This window comes from Empidonax traillii, unplaced genomic scaffold (genome assembly GCF_003031625.1).
Source record: "Empidonax traillii isolate 1590-97213 ecotype Southwest subspecies unplaced genomic scaffold, ASM303162v1 scaffold2573:size55577, whole genome shotgun sequence".
Classification (NCBI taxonomy): Eukaryota; Metazoa; Chordata; class Aves; order Passeriformes; family Tyrannidae; genus Empidonax; species Empidonax traillii.
This window is the reverse complement of record NW_020957766.1, coordinates 25,867-38,233: the sequence shown is the minus strand read 5'-3', so window position 1 is coordinate 38,233 and position 12,367 is coordinate 25,867. Positions and strand designations below refer to the sequence as shown.

The window sequence follows — 12,367 nt, the reverse complement described above, 5'->3', positions numbered from 1 at the left end:
TTGCCAGGGAAGGAACAGGGCAGGGCACGGCTCTGCCTCGCTGTCACGTGCCCCTGCCTGGGCTCAGCTCTCCATTTACCTGTCAGCTTGTCCAGACAGGTGGGAGAAGCAGAGACCTGGCAGCCAGCTCCTCCTTGGCACGCTCCTGGGACAGGGAATTGCCCCTCCTGCCCCAGGAGAGCAGCCCAGTGATGCTCAGCAGGGCTCAGCTTGGAGGGGGGGGAGTGTCTGACCCTTCTTTGGGGGTCCCTGATCTGCAGCAACAGGCTGTGGTTCTGCCCCAAAGCTTCCAGGGGAAGCCAGCAATTAATGGGAAGGTTTAATGGGTTTGTTTTATCTTCCTGGTGAGGGGTGACACACAGGGGGTGTCCTCTTGGTTTGGTCTGACTTCTGTTTTTTTTTCTCCTTGCTCTTTTTTTTTTTATTTCCCCCTCCTTCTGGCTCGGGGCTCTCTCTTAATCCCTGGCTGCTTTCATTTCTAGTTGTCCTTTAATCAGCTGATAAAGATCTGCTGGAAAATCGCTGCTGGTGGCTCTTAAGGAGACTGGAATTTGTCGGGAAAGCTCAGGCAGGAGGGAGGTGGTGTGCTGGGCTTGGGGGGGGACAGGTGGGAGGCAGAAAGCAAGGAGGGAATGTGAGGATGTCACTGCACCAGGCAGAGCTCCCAGAGCTTGTGCCCAAGGCAGGGGTTGTCTCTGAGGAGCTGAGAGTTCATCTGGTCCCTGGGGATCTTCACTCCTGGCTCTGGGATAACCTTAGAGATGACACGACTTGAGGGTTTTTTTTTTTCCCCCCTAAATTGGAAATATCCCACTGTGAGGCTCCTGCTCTGTCTCTTCTGTAAAAGTGGGGTCCTGGATACACTGATTTTTGGGTCCAGTCTTGCCCAAAATCTGGCACCTCCCGTGCTTCCCACTCGAACCCAGCGGTGAGACTTTTCAGTCCTGTCGTGCCGGATTTTGGGAGCTGATTTTATTTTTTTTTTTTTTTTTTTTTTTTTTTAAATCTCAGTAAGGTTCTGGCAATGCCACTTCTTGTGCCGAATTCCTGGGAAATCTGTTGGTGGGGAAGCCTCCTGGCTTTTATCTAGGGCTTGCAACAAGGGGCTGGTCAAGGCTTGTGTGTCTGTGGTGTTGGTTTAGGGTGACTAATCCATCACCAATCAACCTCTCTCCGTCTCTTCCTGCTGCCCCAACTGCAGCTTTCTCCCTGTCAGGGTTTCCCCACCCTCATAAATAAAAAGCCTCCTGACTAACTAAGAAATAACTGAGTGGAAAAAAAAAAAACAACCAGCAGCCAAGTGGATGCAAAGGGACTTTTTTATAAAATAAAGTGATTTGTCCTCTTTGATGAGGTGGGTTTGGGAGTAGCTCAGACAATCCTGAAGGAAATGAACAATCACAATCCAGGCTGGGTCAGCCACAAAAGCCATCAGGGCTCTGTTTCTGGGAATGTCGTCCCTCTATCACCTGGGATCTCGGTAAATGAGTTTATTGTGCCAAAGGCCACTGGGGCAGATTGGCAGGGCCGATCTCTGAGCCTGCCGTTGATCTTTCCCACGTCCAGGAGGACTCCCTGAATCCCAAGACCTTGAATCCTGGACTCTTCCCCCCACCCCCTCCCAAGAGTTTGGGGCTGGTTCCTTGCAGAGAGAGGAGCTGGAATATCCCCAGTTGAGAGGGGGAACCAGGAGGATCATCCAGTCCAGCTCTGCCCCCAAAATCCCACCAGGTGTTTTCCAAACCCTCCCGGAGCTCTTGGCTGTGCCCACTGCCCTGGGGAGCCTTTTCAGTGCCCAACCACCCTCTGGGGGGAAAAACCTTTCCCTAAAATCCAACCTAAACCTCCCCTGGTGCTGCTGGAGAGCCTGGCCTGGCTTAACAAATGTGCTTTTAGGCAGGGTTTAAATTCTTCTGCTCAGTTCCTCTCCCAGATCTGGGGGCACCCCTTCAGGTTGCTCTTTCCAGGGGGACTTTATAGGATTTTGCAGCTTAATCAGCTGGAGCTTTTCCCCCTCCCATCTCTAGCAAAAAGCCCAGGGTGGGCTTGAGGTGATAAATGAGGTGTTTTCAGTGTTCAGGTGGCTGGGGGTTGTGCGGTTTCCTCTCTGGAAGAGAACCTGTTTGCAAATATTTCGAAATAAGGGAGAAGCTCTTGAAGGAGTGTGGTATTTCCCACATGTAGGGACAGCTCCTTTCTGCTGGGCCTTTCCTGAATTTGTTGGAATAGGAGAGGGAAGGATTCCTTGGGGTGCCCCTACCTTGGAACTGGGAAACAAAGGAAGGCACAGACGATTTGGAGAGCCAGAGGAGGGGACGGTGGAAATCTGGGAAGGGTTCTGGTGACCCCCAAATGTCACGGGGGGGGGCCATCTGTGGAAATAATTGCTGCTCTGGCTTCTTTGGAGCAGAGTTTTCCCCTCTGCCCTGTCCCTGCAATTAGCTGTGGTGGTTCCTGGGAGGCAGAACAACGGGGCTATCAGCCTGGGGATGGTGTTGGCCAAGCTAAAGGTGGAGTTTCCACTGGAAGCACTAGCTTGGAGCAATAACTCCTGGTGATAAGAAGTGAAAATGTGGGAGAGGGAGACGGCTCTTGCGTGCTGCTCCCGTCTGCAGCTAAAACTGAGGCCCCAGCCCGTGGGAAGTCATAAAACATGGAAAAAAAACCACCTCATGGGGAGACAAGTTCTTTCTGTACTTTGTCCCTCTTGCTCTCCTGAGCTAATGATGAACGCTCAGGGCAGGGTCAGTGCCGGCTGAGAGCACGAGCAGCGGCTCCCAGAGCAGCTCCCCGAGATAAATCATGGATATTAAGGCTTAAAATCAAATATTAAGGCTGGAGAAGCCCTCTGAGATCACTGTTAACCCACCACTGGCCGCGTCCCCCCGGTGCCACATCCGTGGGGTGGTGACACTTGCAGGGGTGGTGACACCACCACTGCCCTGGGCCGGCTGTGCCAGGGCCTGGAACCTGCTGTGGCTTCACAGGGATGGGAATTTGGGGCATCTGGCGAGGTTGGTTTCCCCTAAATCCGGGCAGGGCACCCTGCAGGCTGCCTTGGTGAGTCACAGGGGAGCTGGATGGGGTTGGATCCTTCCTGTGAACTTGGGGCTCGTGCACCTGGAAGCTTCCGAGCTGAATCGTCCTCTTCCAGCACAGGCTGTGGTGCCAGCGGGCTGAAATCTGGCTGTAAATGCAGCTCTACTGAGTTATTCCAGCCTAACATCTCCCAGCTGCCTTTCCCCCCCCCCCACATCTCCAAATCACAAACAGCTTCCGAGTGGAGTGGGAGAAAACCAAACCAGGGTTTTCATGACCAACATCCTTCCCCGGGGCTGCTCAGGAAATGAGGCACCCCTGGCCTTCTCCAGGCATCCCTGGCTGCTTTTTGGGGCTGTTGTTGAGCCTTAAATTCACTGGGAAAGGGCGTTGTGTGACTGCCAGGCTGGTTTTTTTATTTTCCCTCTCCGCCGTGGTTTCCTGCTGTCCCCGTCCTGGGGGTGCCCCGGCACGGGCGTGTTTGATCTGCCCTGCTCTTTGCTCCATCTCTTGGCAAACTCTCACCCTTCCCTCTGCTGGTTTTCCTCTGGAGCAGCAGAGTGTGGGAGGTTAAAAAGCAGCAGCCCCTGGGAGGGGGGGGGGGGTGTCAAGGGGCAGTTTGGGGCCTTGGTCATGGGTCAGGGATGGTTTTTGGGAGCTGGTTCCAAAGGATCATCCCAGAATATATCCACGAGGATCATTGAATCCAACTCCTGGCTCATGAAGAACAGCCCCCAAATCCCACCCTGTGCCTGAGAGCGTTGTCCAAGTGCTCCTTTGAGCTCTGGCACCGTTGAGGCCGTGACCTGTTTTCTGTGCCCAGCATGGATGTTCTTCCCCCCCCTCTGGGTGAAGAACCTTTTCCTAACACCCAACCTAACCCAGCTCTGTGCCTTTTCACCCACAGAGGTGAGGAAGAGCCTCCCCCCCGCCCCATAATCAGGATCTGCGCTGAAAAGCTCGCTCAGGAAACCCAAAATTCCGACGGTGACTCCACACCGGAGGATGCTCCACCCTTCCCAGTGCTGCTTTCTCCTCAGTCCCCCGTGCTGTGGTGCCCACAGGTCCCTCTCCAGGGCTGGAACTGGCTGTGTTTCAGGCTGGCTCCTGCCTCCTGGGCTGTGTTTGCTCCCCCCGGGGCAGGGCCGGGGGTCTGTGGGCGCCTCGGCGATGCCGCAACGGCGGCTCCCCTGGGTTGTTGCTCTTTTATCGGTGCCAGTGGCCTCTGCTCAGCCTGGGGTGTGCCAGGCTTGCTCATCCTGCTTGGCAAAAGGTCTGGAGACCTGCCCCAGTGTCTGCAAGCTCTTGCATCAAGTTGGTCCACAGAGGATGTGGGTGCACGGATGAGGCTGGTGGGGCGGAATGAGGGCAGAGCCCGAGCCGGGCTGGGGCTGAATTTCCCCCTTTCCCCTCTTCCCATGGCCAGCCAAAACCAGCCCCAATGAAGCTCTGCCAGCCCCCCTGTCAGCGTTGCTGCTGCCTGAAAAGTTGCTTTCATTTACTTGTCGAGGTGGAGTTCGACAAAGGATGCATCGCTCCCGTAAAAATTCCCATCCAAACGAGGTGCCAGCGGGGCCTCCCGTGGCTCACAGACCCGGGGGGACGCTCGTGCAGCGAGGGCTCTGCCTGATTTCCGTGGCTTGAAGTGACAAACGTGGTGCCAGCGAGGTCGGAGGCATTTTTGAAGCGGCGCCCGAGCCGTAATCTGGCAATCTGTTTACTTCATTCCTTCCAGCCGGGGCAACGGCGGCGGCACTGGCAAATATCTTCTTGCCTTTTACCTGCACACGTAAGGGTTTGTTGCCTAATTGCAAAATGTGAGATCTCACGAGGATCTCTCGCTAAGGTGGCAGAGAAGGGCTTTGTGAAGGGCCGGGTGGGTTTTTTTTTATCCGGGTTTGCCCCGTCCGGCCCCTCGTGTCCCTGCCGTGCCCCAGCTCCCTTAGCCCCTCTCCCAGGTGGTTGGACAGGCTTCTCCCATCCAGGTGGGATGCAATTCGTGCCTGCACTCCAGCCCCTGGCTCCTGCCTCGGAGAGGGAGCAGCAGCACATCCACCTGCCTGACGGGTGTTTGCTGGGGGATGAGTCCCTGCACCTTGGGATGGGGGAGGCTGGGTGTATTTGCAGGGTCTGCAGCTCCTGCAGGGTCTTTGACACCTTGGGAGAGTAGTTTGGGTAAAGGAGGGGCCTTAAAGACCACCCAGTCCCACCCCTTTGCCATGGGCAGGGGGCAACTTCCACTGGACCAGGTTGCATCAACCTGGCCTTGAGCACTTCCAGGGTTGGGTCTTCCTCTGAGAAGTCCGTTCCATCACCTCACCATCCTCACAGGGAGGAATTTCCTCCCAATACCTAACAATCTATACAGAAATACCTCATAATCTGCACAGAAATATCTAATCATCCCTCACAAAGGACTCGGGGAGGGTGGTGTCGCCACATTGACGATCCTGGCAACCCCAAACCTGGCTATTTGGGGACCATCCCTCTCTTCCCTTCTGGTTTCCCAGACTCTGGAGGTGACAGCCAAGCTGCTGGAGGGTCTGGGGGGAGTCTCAGAGGGCTCTCAGAGCACACCTTGCTCTGTCTGCTCTCCTGTTTGATCTTCACCGCCGGGGACGTGGCTGCTCCTTCCTAACCTCGTTACTGGGAGCTCTGGTGGCTGTAATCGGGTTCAGCTCGTCCCCAGGCTCGCTCACTCCCACCCCACCCCGCATTTTAGGGAGCCCCCAAGTGCTCCATTCCTCCCGAGGAATGAGATTAGCTCCTGTTCCTCGGAGAGGGATTTTTTTTTTTTCTTTGTTAAGTCTTTCTGACCTTCCTGAAAGTGATAATTGTGATTTGCTCGTCCCACCCACCCCACCACCCCCCAACTCCAGCTGCCTCCTGGCAGCCACACTGGGGCAGACTGGGAGCAGTCTGGGCTCTCTGGGGGAGTGGGAATTGTCACCTTTCCCGTGCCCGTGGTCTGGGGGCATGAGGGGAGGGTTTCACTCCTAATCAAATCCACGGTGGGGGGAAGGAAAGGGTGGCAATCAGCTGACTTGCGTCAGGGAACACCAAAACCTGCCGGTCCCGTGGCACCACCAGCCCTTGCCAGGTCTTGCCCAGCTCCCAAAGAAGCTGCAGGTGTTGCAGGAGAAGGGGGGAAAAAAGTGTTTCTTCCAGCCTAGAAGTGGAGATGGAGGGTGGGGAAATCCCGGGAGCTTCCCCTGCACGGGCTGATGCTGAGCTGCTGTGGGGAGCTCCCTCTTCCCAGAAAGCTGTCGATCCTCCTCTGCCTAAATAGATCTCATGGAAAGCAGCTCAATAACAGGGCTCCGGGGAGCTCCAGAAGGAAATTAGTTAATTGTCTTTTTTTTTTTTTTTTTAACCAGAGGAGGGGGGAAAGGGTTGCTCGCATCTTATGAATGAGCTGGTTTGGACTGGAAAAAAGCCCTTTTTATTTAAAAAAAAAATAAAAATAAAAAAGAAAAAGAGGCTAATTCGTTGCCAGAGGCGCTGAGAGGCTGAGGAGCATCCCGTTGTTTTTGGGCTGTGTGGTGTTAATTGAGCGTGAGCCGGGAGAGCACTTAAACCCTCCCCGGGAGCCGTGGGGAGGGTTGGCTGGCACTGCCCAGGCTTCGGTGGCATTTCAGAGGCTTTATTTACTGGGATCTCACGGGGTTTTGCTGGGATTTCACGGGGTTTTACTGGGATTTCAGCCTCCCCTCCTGCTCCTTCCAGCCCCCGTGGTGGGGGACAAAGGGGCAGCCACGACTCCGCTCCCACCGGCCCCGAAACTGGTTTGGCCTCTCCGGTGCTGCTGGGAAAGAGCCGAGCTGAGCCCTTCGAACACTTCATTATTCTGCTTCACTTCCAAGAAGTGAAGGGCTTAAATGTCAGGTTTAATGACTGAGCAACCTTTTCCCGGGGGTGGAGGGAAACTCCCCTGTCTCTCCTCCCGCGCTCCCCGACGTCACTTCCATCCTGGGGATGAGTAACATTTCCCAAGAAAGCTGGGGATGGTCGAAGCAGCCCCGTCATCCACGTGGGAATTGCGTTTGGCACGGGGCTGGGACTCTCCAGTGAGCATCATCACCAAATCACCTGCTGCTTTTTCGCTCCAGAGCTGGAGGAGGCAAGAGGTGTGAGGGGGACACCTCGGGGAGGAGGGTCTGGCTTTTCCTGGGAGCTTTTTCCAGGCAGCACCGACCACCAGACTCCTCTTGGAATAACCTCTGGCTGTGCTGATCTTCAGGGGAGGGAACTCCAAGCTCCTGGGGGTGGCTTTGGGAGCATCTGCAGGTGCTGGAGGGAATTTTTGGGGCTCTGTGTGGCAGCTCTGCTGTCCCGAGAGGACTCCAGGCTTTGCAGTGAGACTTTAATTGTAGGGTCATCCTCTTTTTTTTTTTTTTTCCCTTCAAATCATTTTTGCTCCAAACCCACTGTCTGATAAAGGATGTTTAACACAGGACAAGTCCAGCACCATCCAAATCCTTTGGAAAGCAGCTGAGATGCACCGAGGCAGCAGCTGCCTCACCCCCCCCTGTAGAAAACATTCAGCCAGGCTTTAAATAATAATAAAAAAAAGGTTGTCTGGGTGCCATCAGCGTGGAGAGATGCTCTGCATGGCCAGGGGAGCAAGGTTCCCATCCAGCAGGTGTTTTCTCTTGGCCCAGCAGAGCACTCTGGGGAGGGGAGGACACACAAAACCCCCCCAGCCCTCTTGGCACCCTGGGAAAAATCAGCTGTTTTAGCAAAGTTTCCCAGAGCTGCTGAAAGAAGAAAACGACGTGGAAAGGGAGGAAAAACCTTCCCCTTGGGGTACCCAGGTGATTCCAGTGGGCACTGGGAGGAGGAGCAGCGTTTGCAGCAGCCAAACCCCCCCCCCACCCCCTCCACCTTGGCAAGCTGGATTGTGAGATTTAAACCGATGGGAAATTGTTTGGGAGGTTAAAGGAGCACCTCTGGAGCACCTCTCGCTGTCCCCTTCCCTTCCCTTCAGGTGCCCCTTTGTTCTCCTCTGGCTCCCCTGGCAACCCCGGCACGCAGAGGGTGACCCGGAGCGCTGGGATATCTCCTGCCAGGATATCTCCTGCCGGGATCTGGGCTGAGGAGGTGCTGTGGGAACCAGACAAGTGGTACCTGAGCTGAGCTGAGCTGAGCTGAACTGGCAGGATTAATCTGGGAGATCAGCCCAGCCCGGGCACTCTCAGACCCACTCCTTGAGCCACCGATCCTCGGGGGAAGTTTTGAGGGGCTGGCTCAGATCGTGTCCTTGTCTGCCTTTTTTTTGTTTTTTTGTTTTTTTTTAAATAGGTGTGGGTGGCTCCATGTCCCATCTCCAGAGCTCCTGGGACGGGCAGCAGCAGAGCATGGCGTATCTTCCAGATCCAGGTACGGGATGCTCTGCTTGGGGTTGGGTCTGGCTTTTCCTGGGAGCAGCGACCGCCAGGACTCCTCTTGGAATGTGCCAGGACCCCTGGCTGTGCTGATCTTCAGGGGAAGGAAATCCTGGGGTGGCTTTGGGAGCATCTGCAGGTGCTGGAGGGAATTTTTGGGCTCTGTGTGACAGCTCTGCTGTCCCGAGAGGACTCGAGGCTTCCCTGGGTCAAGCAAGAGCTTTGCAGTGAGACTTTAATTGTAGAGTCATCCTCTTTTTTTTTAACCCCCCTCAAATAGTTTTTGCTCCAAACCCGCTGTCTGGAGTTAGTAAATGACTGATAAAGGGTGTTTAAAACAGGACAAGTCCAGCACCAGCCAAATCCTTTGGAAAGCAGCTGAGATGCAGCGAGGCAGCATCTGCCTCATCCCCCCCCCTGGAGAAAACATTCAGCCAGGCTTTAAACAATAAAAAAAAAAGGGGTTATCTGGATGCTCCTGAATCAGCTCAGAATTTCTCATCCTGAGGTGCACAGAGGGGACAACTCTGTCCTCTGTGTTGGGGAAACTGAGGCACGGGAGGTGCTGGGAGCTCCCAGGGTGAGCTGAGCTGCACCCACAGCCTGGGTGTGTGACCTTTTGCCAGGATATGGCACCAGGGAAAACTTTACAACCTTCATTTCCCTGCTCCTTGTAGATACTCAGCAGGCAGATTTCCACCGGTGGGTATCACAGGGCGGGGAGAGCCTTTTTAAAGCTCCATTTAATGCCCATTCCAGCGAGCACTGTTTTCCTCCCACCCTCCTTTACAGCCCCGTGGATGTTGGTTTTGTTTTTTTTTTTTTTTATTATTATTACAAAAACAATCTTCACTTTGAGTCATTTTTAGGGTGGTTTTTTTTTTTCTTCATCACTTACGGGAGCCGGTGCCGCTTCCTGTCAGAGCACGAGGGGAATTCTGGGCCGTGTCACCTCCTTGCCCTGGGGTTTTAGGGCCAGTTCTGCTCCCCCCCCACCACCCCACAAAGGCTTTCTGGAGGAAAAGGGGTGAAGGAAACACTCAGGGAGTGGGGGGAGCTGTAGGATTTCTCCCACTGAAGCGCCACGGAGGGCTGTGAGTGCGTTCAGCGGGGCGTGGGGAGGGGGATCAGCCCCGGTTTTAGGGGGGCAGTGGGCACAGCACCGAGCCTGCCAGAGCTCCAGGAGCATCTGGATGATCCTCTGGGGGCACGGGGTGAGGGTTTTGGGGTGTCCTGTGCAGGGCTGAGAGTTGCTCCTTGTGAGCCCCTCCCAGCCCGGCATACCCTGTGAAAGAAACCCCCCCAAAAAAAAAATCCTTTATTTGCCTCTTAACTGACTTTTTTTTTGGCATCCCTGCGATGACACCTTGGCAAAACAAACCCCTGGCTTTGATTCCTTCCCTCCCCTAGACATGGAGCCAGGGGCTGCCAGCACCTCCCTGCCCGACCCCGACTGCGAGCGCAACGTGCCCCGGATCTGCGGCGTCTGCGGCGACAGAGCCACCGGCTTCCACTTCAATGCCATGACCTGCGAGGGCTGCAAGGGCTTCTTCAGGTGAGCAGGAATCAGGAATGAGGGGCTGGAAAGCGATGCCAGGGCCTGGCGAGCCAAGGAGGGCCGGCGGTGCCCCTTTGGGGGGGGGGTGAGGGAGGGGATTGTCCTGCTCTGCACCTGCCACGTTGAGGGGGGGAAAAATGTGAGATTTGAAGGCATTACAGGAGGCCACGAGGGCAGGGAAGGGCCCTGAGGGGCTTGAGGGCGCTTGGTGTGTCCAGCTGGAGAAGAGGAGGCATTTTGCCCCCTGTCCCAGCCGTGCCCCCGGGGCTGACCCGTCCTCATGGGGAGTCCAGGGCGCTTGCATCAAGTGAGAGAATGACTAATTGCTGGTGAAACGAAGGCAGGTGATGATGATGGTGACGATGCTGATGGTGATGATGGCGTGGGATGGGCTGGGAAGAGCCTTGCTCAAGTGTCCTGCACCGACAAGGCACGGTTTACCCCTTCTGAGCTGGGCTCTTTCGGGGCTTCAACTTCATGCAAGCAAAGCCATAACTCCTCCTCTGGCAGGAATTTGGGGTTTTTCACGGACCACAGTTTTCCTGTGACCTGTTTTCAGCCCCGGCCAGCTTTTCCTCACCCCCTTTTCCCCCCAATTCCTGCTGCTAAACTCTTCTTCCAGGTGCTCTCCCCTGCTCTGCTCTGCTCTCCCTGCCCACATTCCCCATCCCTGTGGTGACAACAGGCTGGTTTTGACCCCTGGAGTGGCCAGTGCCCCTTTCCTGAGCGGGACGTGGCCCTTGCACCCCCCTGAGCCCCATCTGTGTTGTGACACCCCTGGAATGGTGCAGGACCCTCACCTGGGACAGCATTTCTGAGCAGACACCGCTGTGTGCCCGGCTCTGCCCTCCAGCCAGCCCTTCCTGCCCCAGTCAAAGCCTTTCTTTTCAATTTAAGGCCGTTTCTAGTTTTTAATCTCGCTTTCCAGGCACGCTCTGCTCAGATCTCGCCGCGTTCCCCTCTTGTTTACACTGCCTTGTTTACACGCCTTTTTTTTGATCCCTGAATGAATTAATTCTCGCTGCTGCCTCGGCTCTGAAGTGCTTTTTGCTGCTGGCAGAGCCTGGGAGCTAAAACTGCCCCAGGGGAGCTTTGCCTGCCTCGGGGTTTATAACCCCCCGTGTCCACTCGCTGGTTTTCAACCTCCAAGCTCGCGGATCTTGGAGAAAATCAACGCCCTGGGACCCGTTTCTGGGCGCTCCCAGGGCTGCAGGAGGGTGAGAGCAGCTGGGAATGTCGTGGGAATATCAGCCCCAGGGGCTGTCTCCCAGCGTTTGGGGGGGTGAACTCTGCCTGTGAGGTTCCTCCCTCCCTCCCTGCTGTGCCTGGAGCCTCGTGCGGGTGGGGATGGCACCAGAACCTGCTGCAGGACCCCCCTGGTGGCTCTCACCTGCCTCGGGGACGGAGCTGGGACACCTTTTCCCCCCCTGTTCCACATCCCCCAGGAGGTCCTGGCTTTAATGACCCCGTTAATTAGGGATTTATTGGCACCCCCGGGCGTGCACGTAGCCCTGCAGCACCAACAGGCTCTCGTCTCTCCTGGCTTCAAAGTCCAGCTCGCTGCTGATGCCAAGGGCAACAGGGGCCTTTTATTGGGCCCTGCTGTTTGCTCAGGAGCTCTGAAGCAGCACCTGAGCCAGAGGGATTTTATTCCACGGCCCCTTTGGTTCCTCCTGTGGGTTCCCCCCTCGGGGGGCAGCGACACTTTAACCCCCGAGCTGGGCGTCCTGAGAGTGCCAGGGCCAAGGGGTGACATTTATCTCCACACCAGGGGAGCTCTGTCCCCCATCTCCCACCCACCCCCACCCCCAGGAGCAGCCCCCACCACCTCAGAGCTGCCTGCCAAACCCACTCGGCACTGGCTCCCACCCCCGTGGAGCAGGGGAGGGAGAGAGCCTCGTTATTTTTAGCAGCCTTGGGATTCTCAAACCAGCCTCGAAATGGCTGGTTGGGGAGTTTTTGGAATTATAAAAAAAAAACACTTTCCCCCGCGCTCCGTGGGGAGCCAGACGGTGTGAGCTCCAGCTGCGGGTCCAGCAGCCCCTCCCCTGCCCTGCTGGTGGCACTGGGAGCCACTGGGAGCCGCTGGGAGCCGACTTGGAGGGGCAGGCAAAGCAGCTCCCGTGCCCTGGCCTCGCAGGGAACTGCAATTTTCATTCCAAACCCGTAATGTTGGCTTGCCCTTGGCCACGGGGACATCTTTTCCCCGCCCGAGGGCCTCGTGTTTCTCCAGACTTTGTTTGTGCATTCCCCAGCCTTGCCCTGGGCTGTGGGGGGGGAAAAGATGAGCTGCCCCGCTGGCCCCAGAGTTGTTCCCTCGAAGGGGGGGGCGATTTTTGGGGGCGTTCAGCTCCAAATCCCCACTTGCCCTCAAGCTTTGTCCCCG

General features: G+C 56.1%; 1 protein-coding gene across 1 annotated transcript in view; it reads left to right on the top strand.

The window, feature by feature from the left end:
* VDR (vitamin D receptor) overlaps nucleotides 1-12,367 on the top strand; it is a 35,228-nt gene that overhangs the window by 9,031 nt on the left and 13,830 nt on the right. The window contains exons 4-5 of the mRNA XM_027909984.1: nucleotides 8,341-8,418; nucleotides 9,834-9,978. Coding sequence (XP_027765785.1) covers nucleotides 8,355-8,418; nucleotides 9,834-9,978 — 209 coding nt within the window. The 5' untranslated portion in view covers nucleotides 8,341-8,354. The remainder of the gene's footprint in view (nucleotides 1-8,340; nucleotides 8,419-9,833; nucleotides 9,979-12,367) is intronic.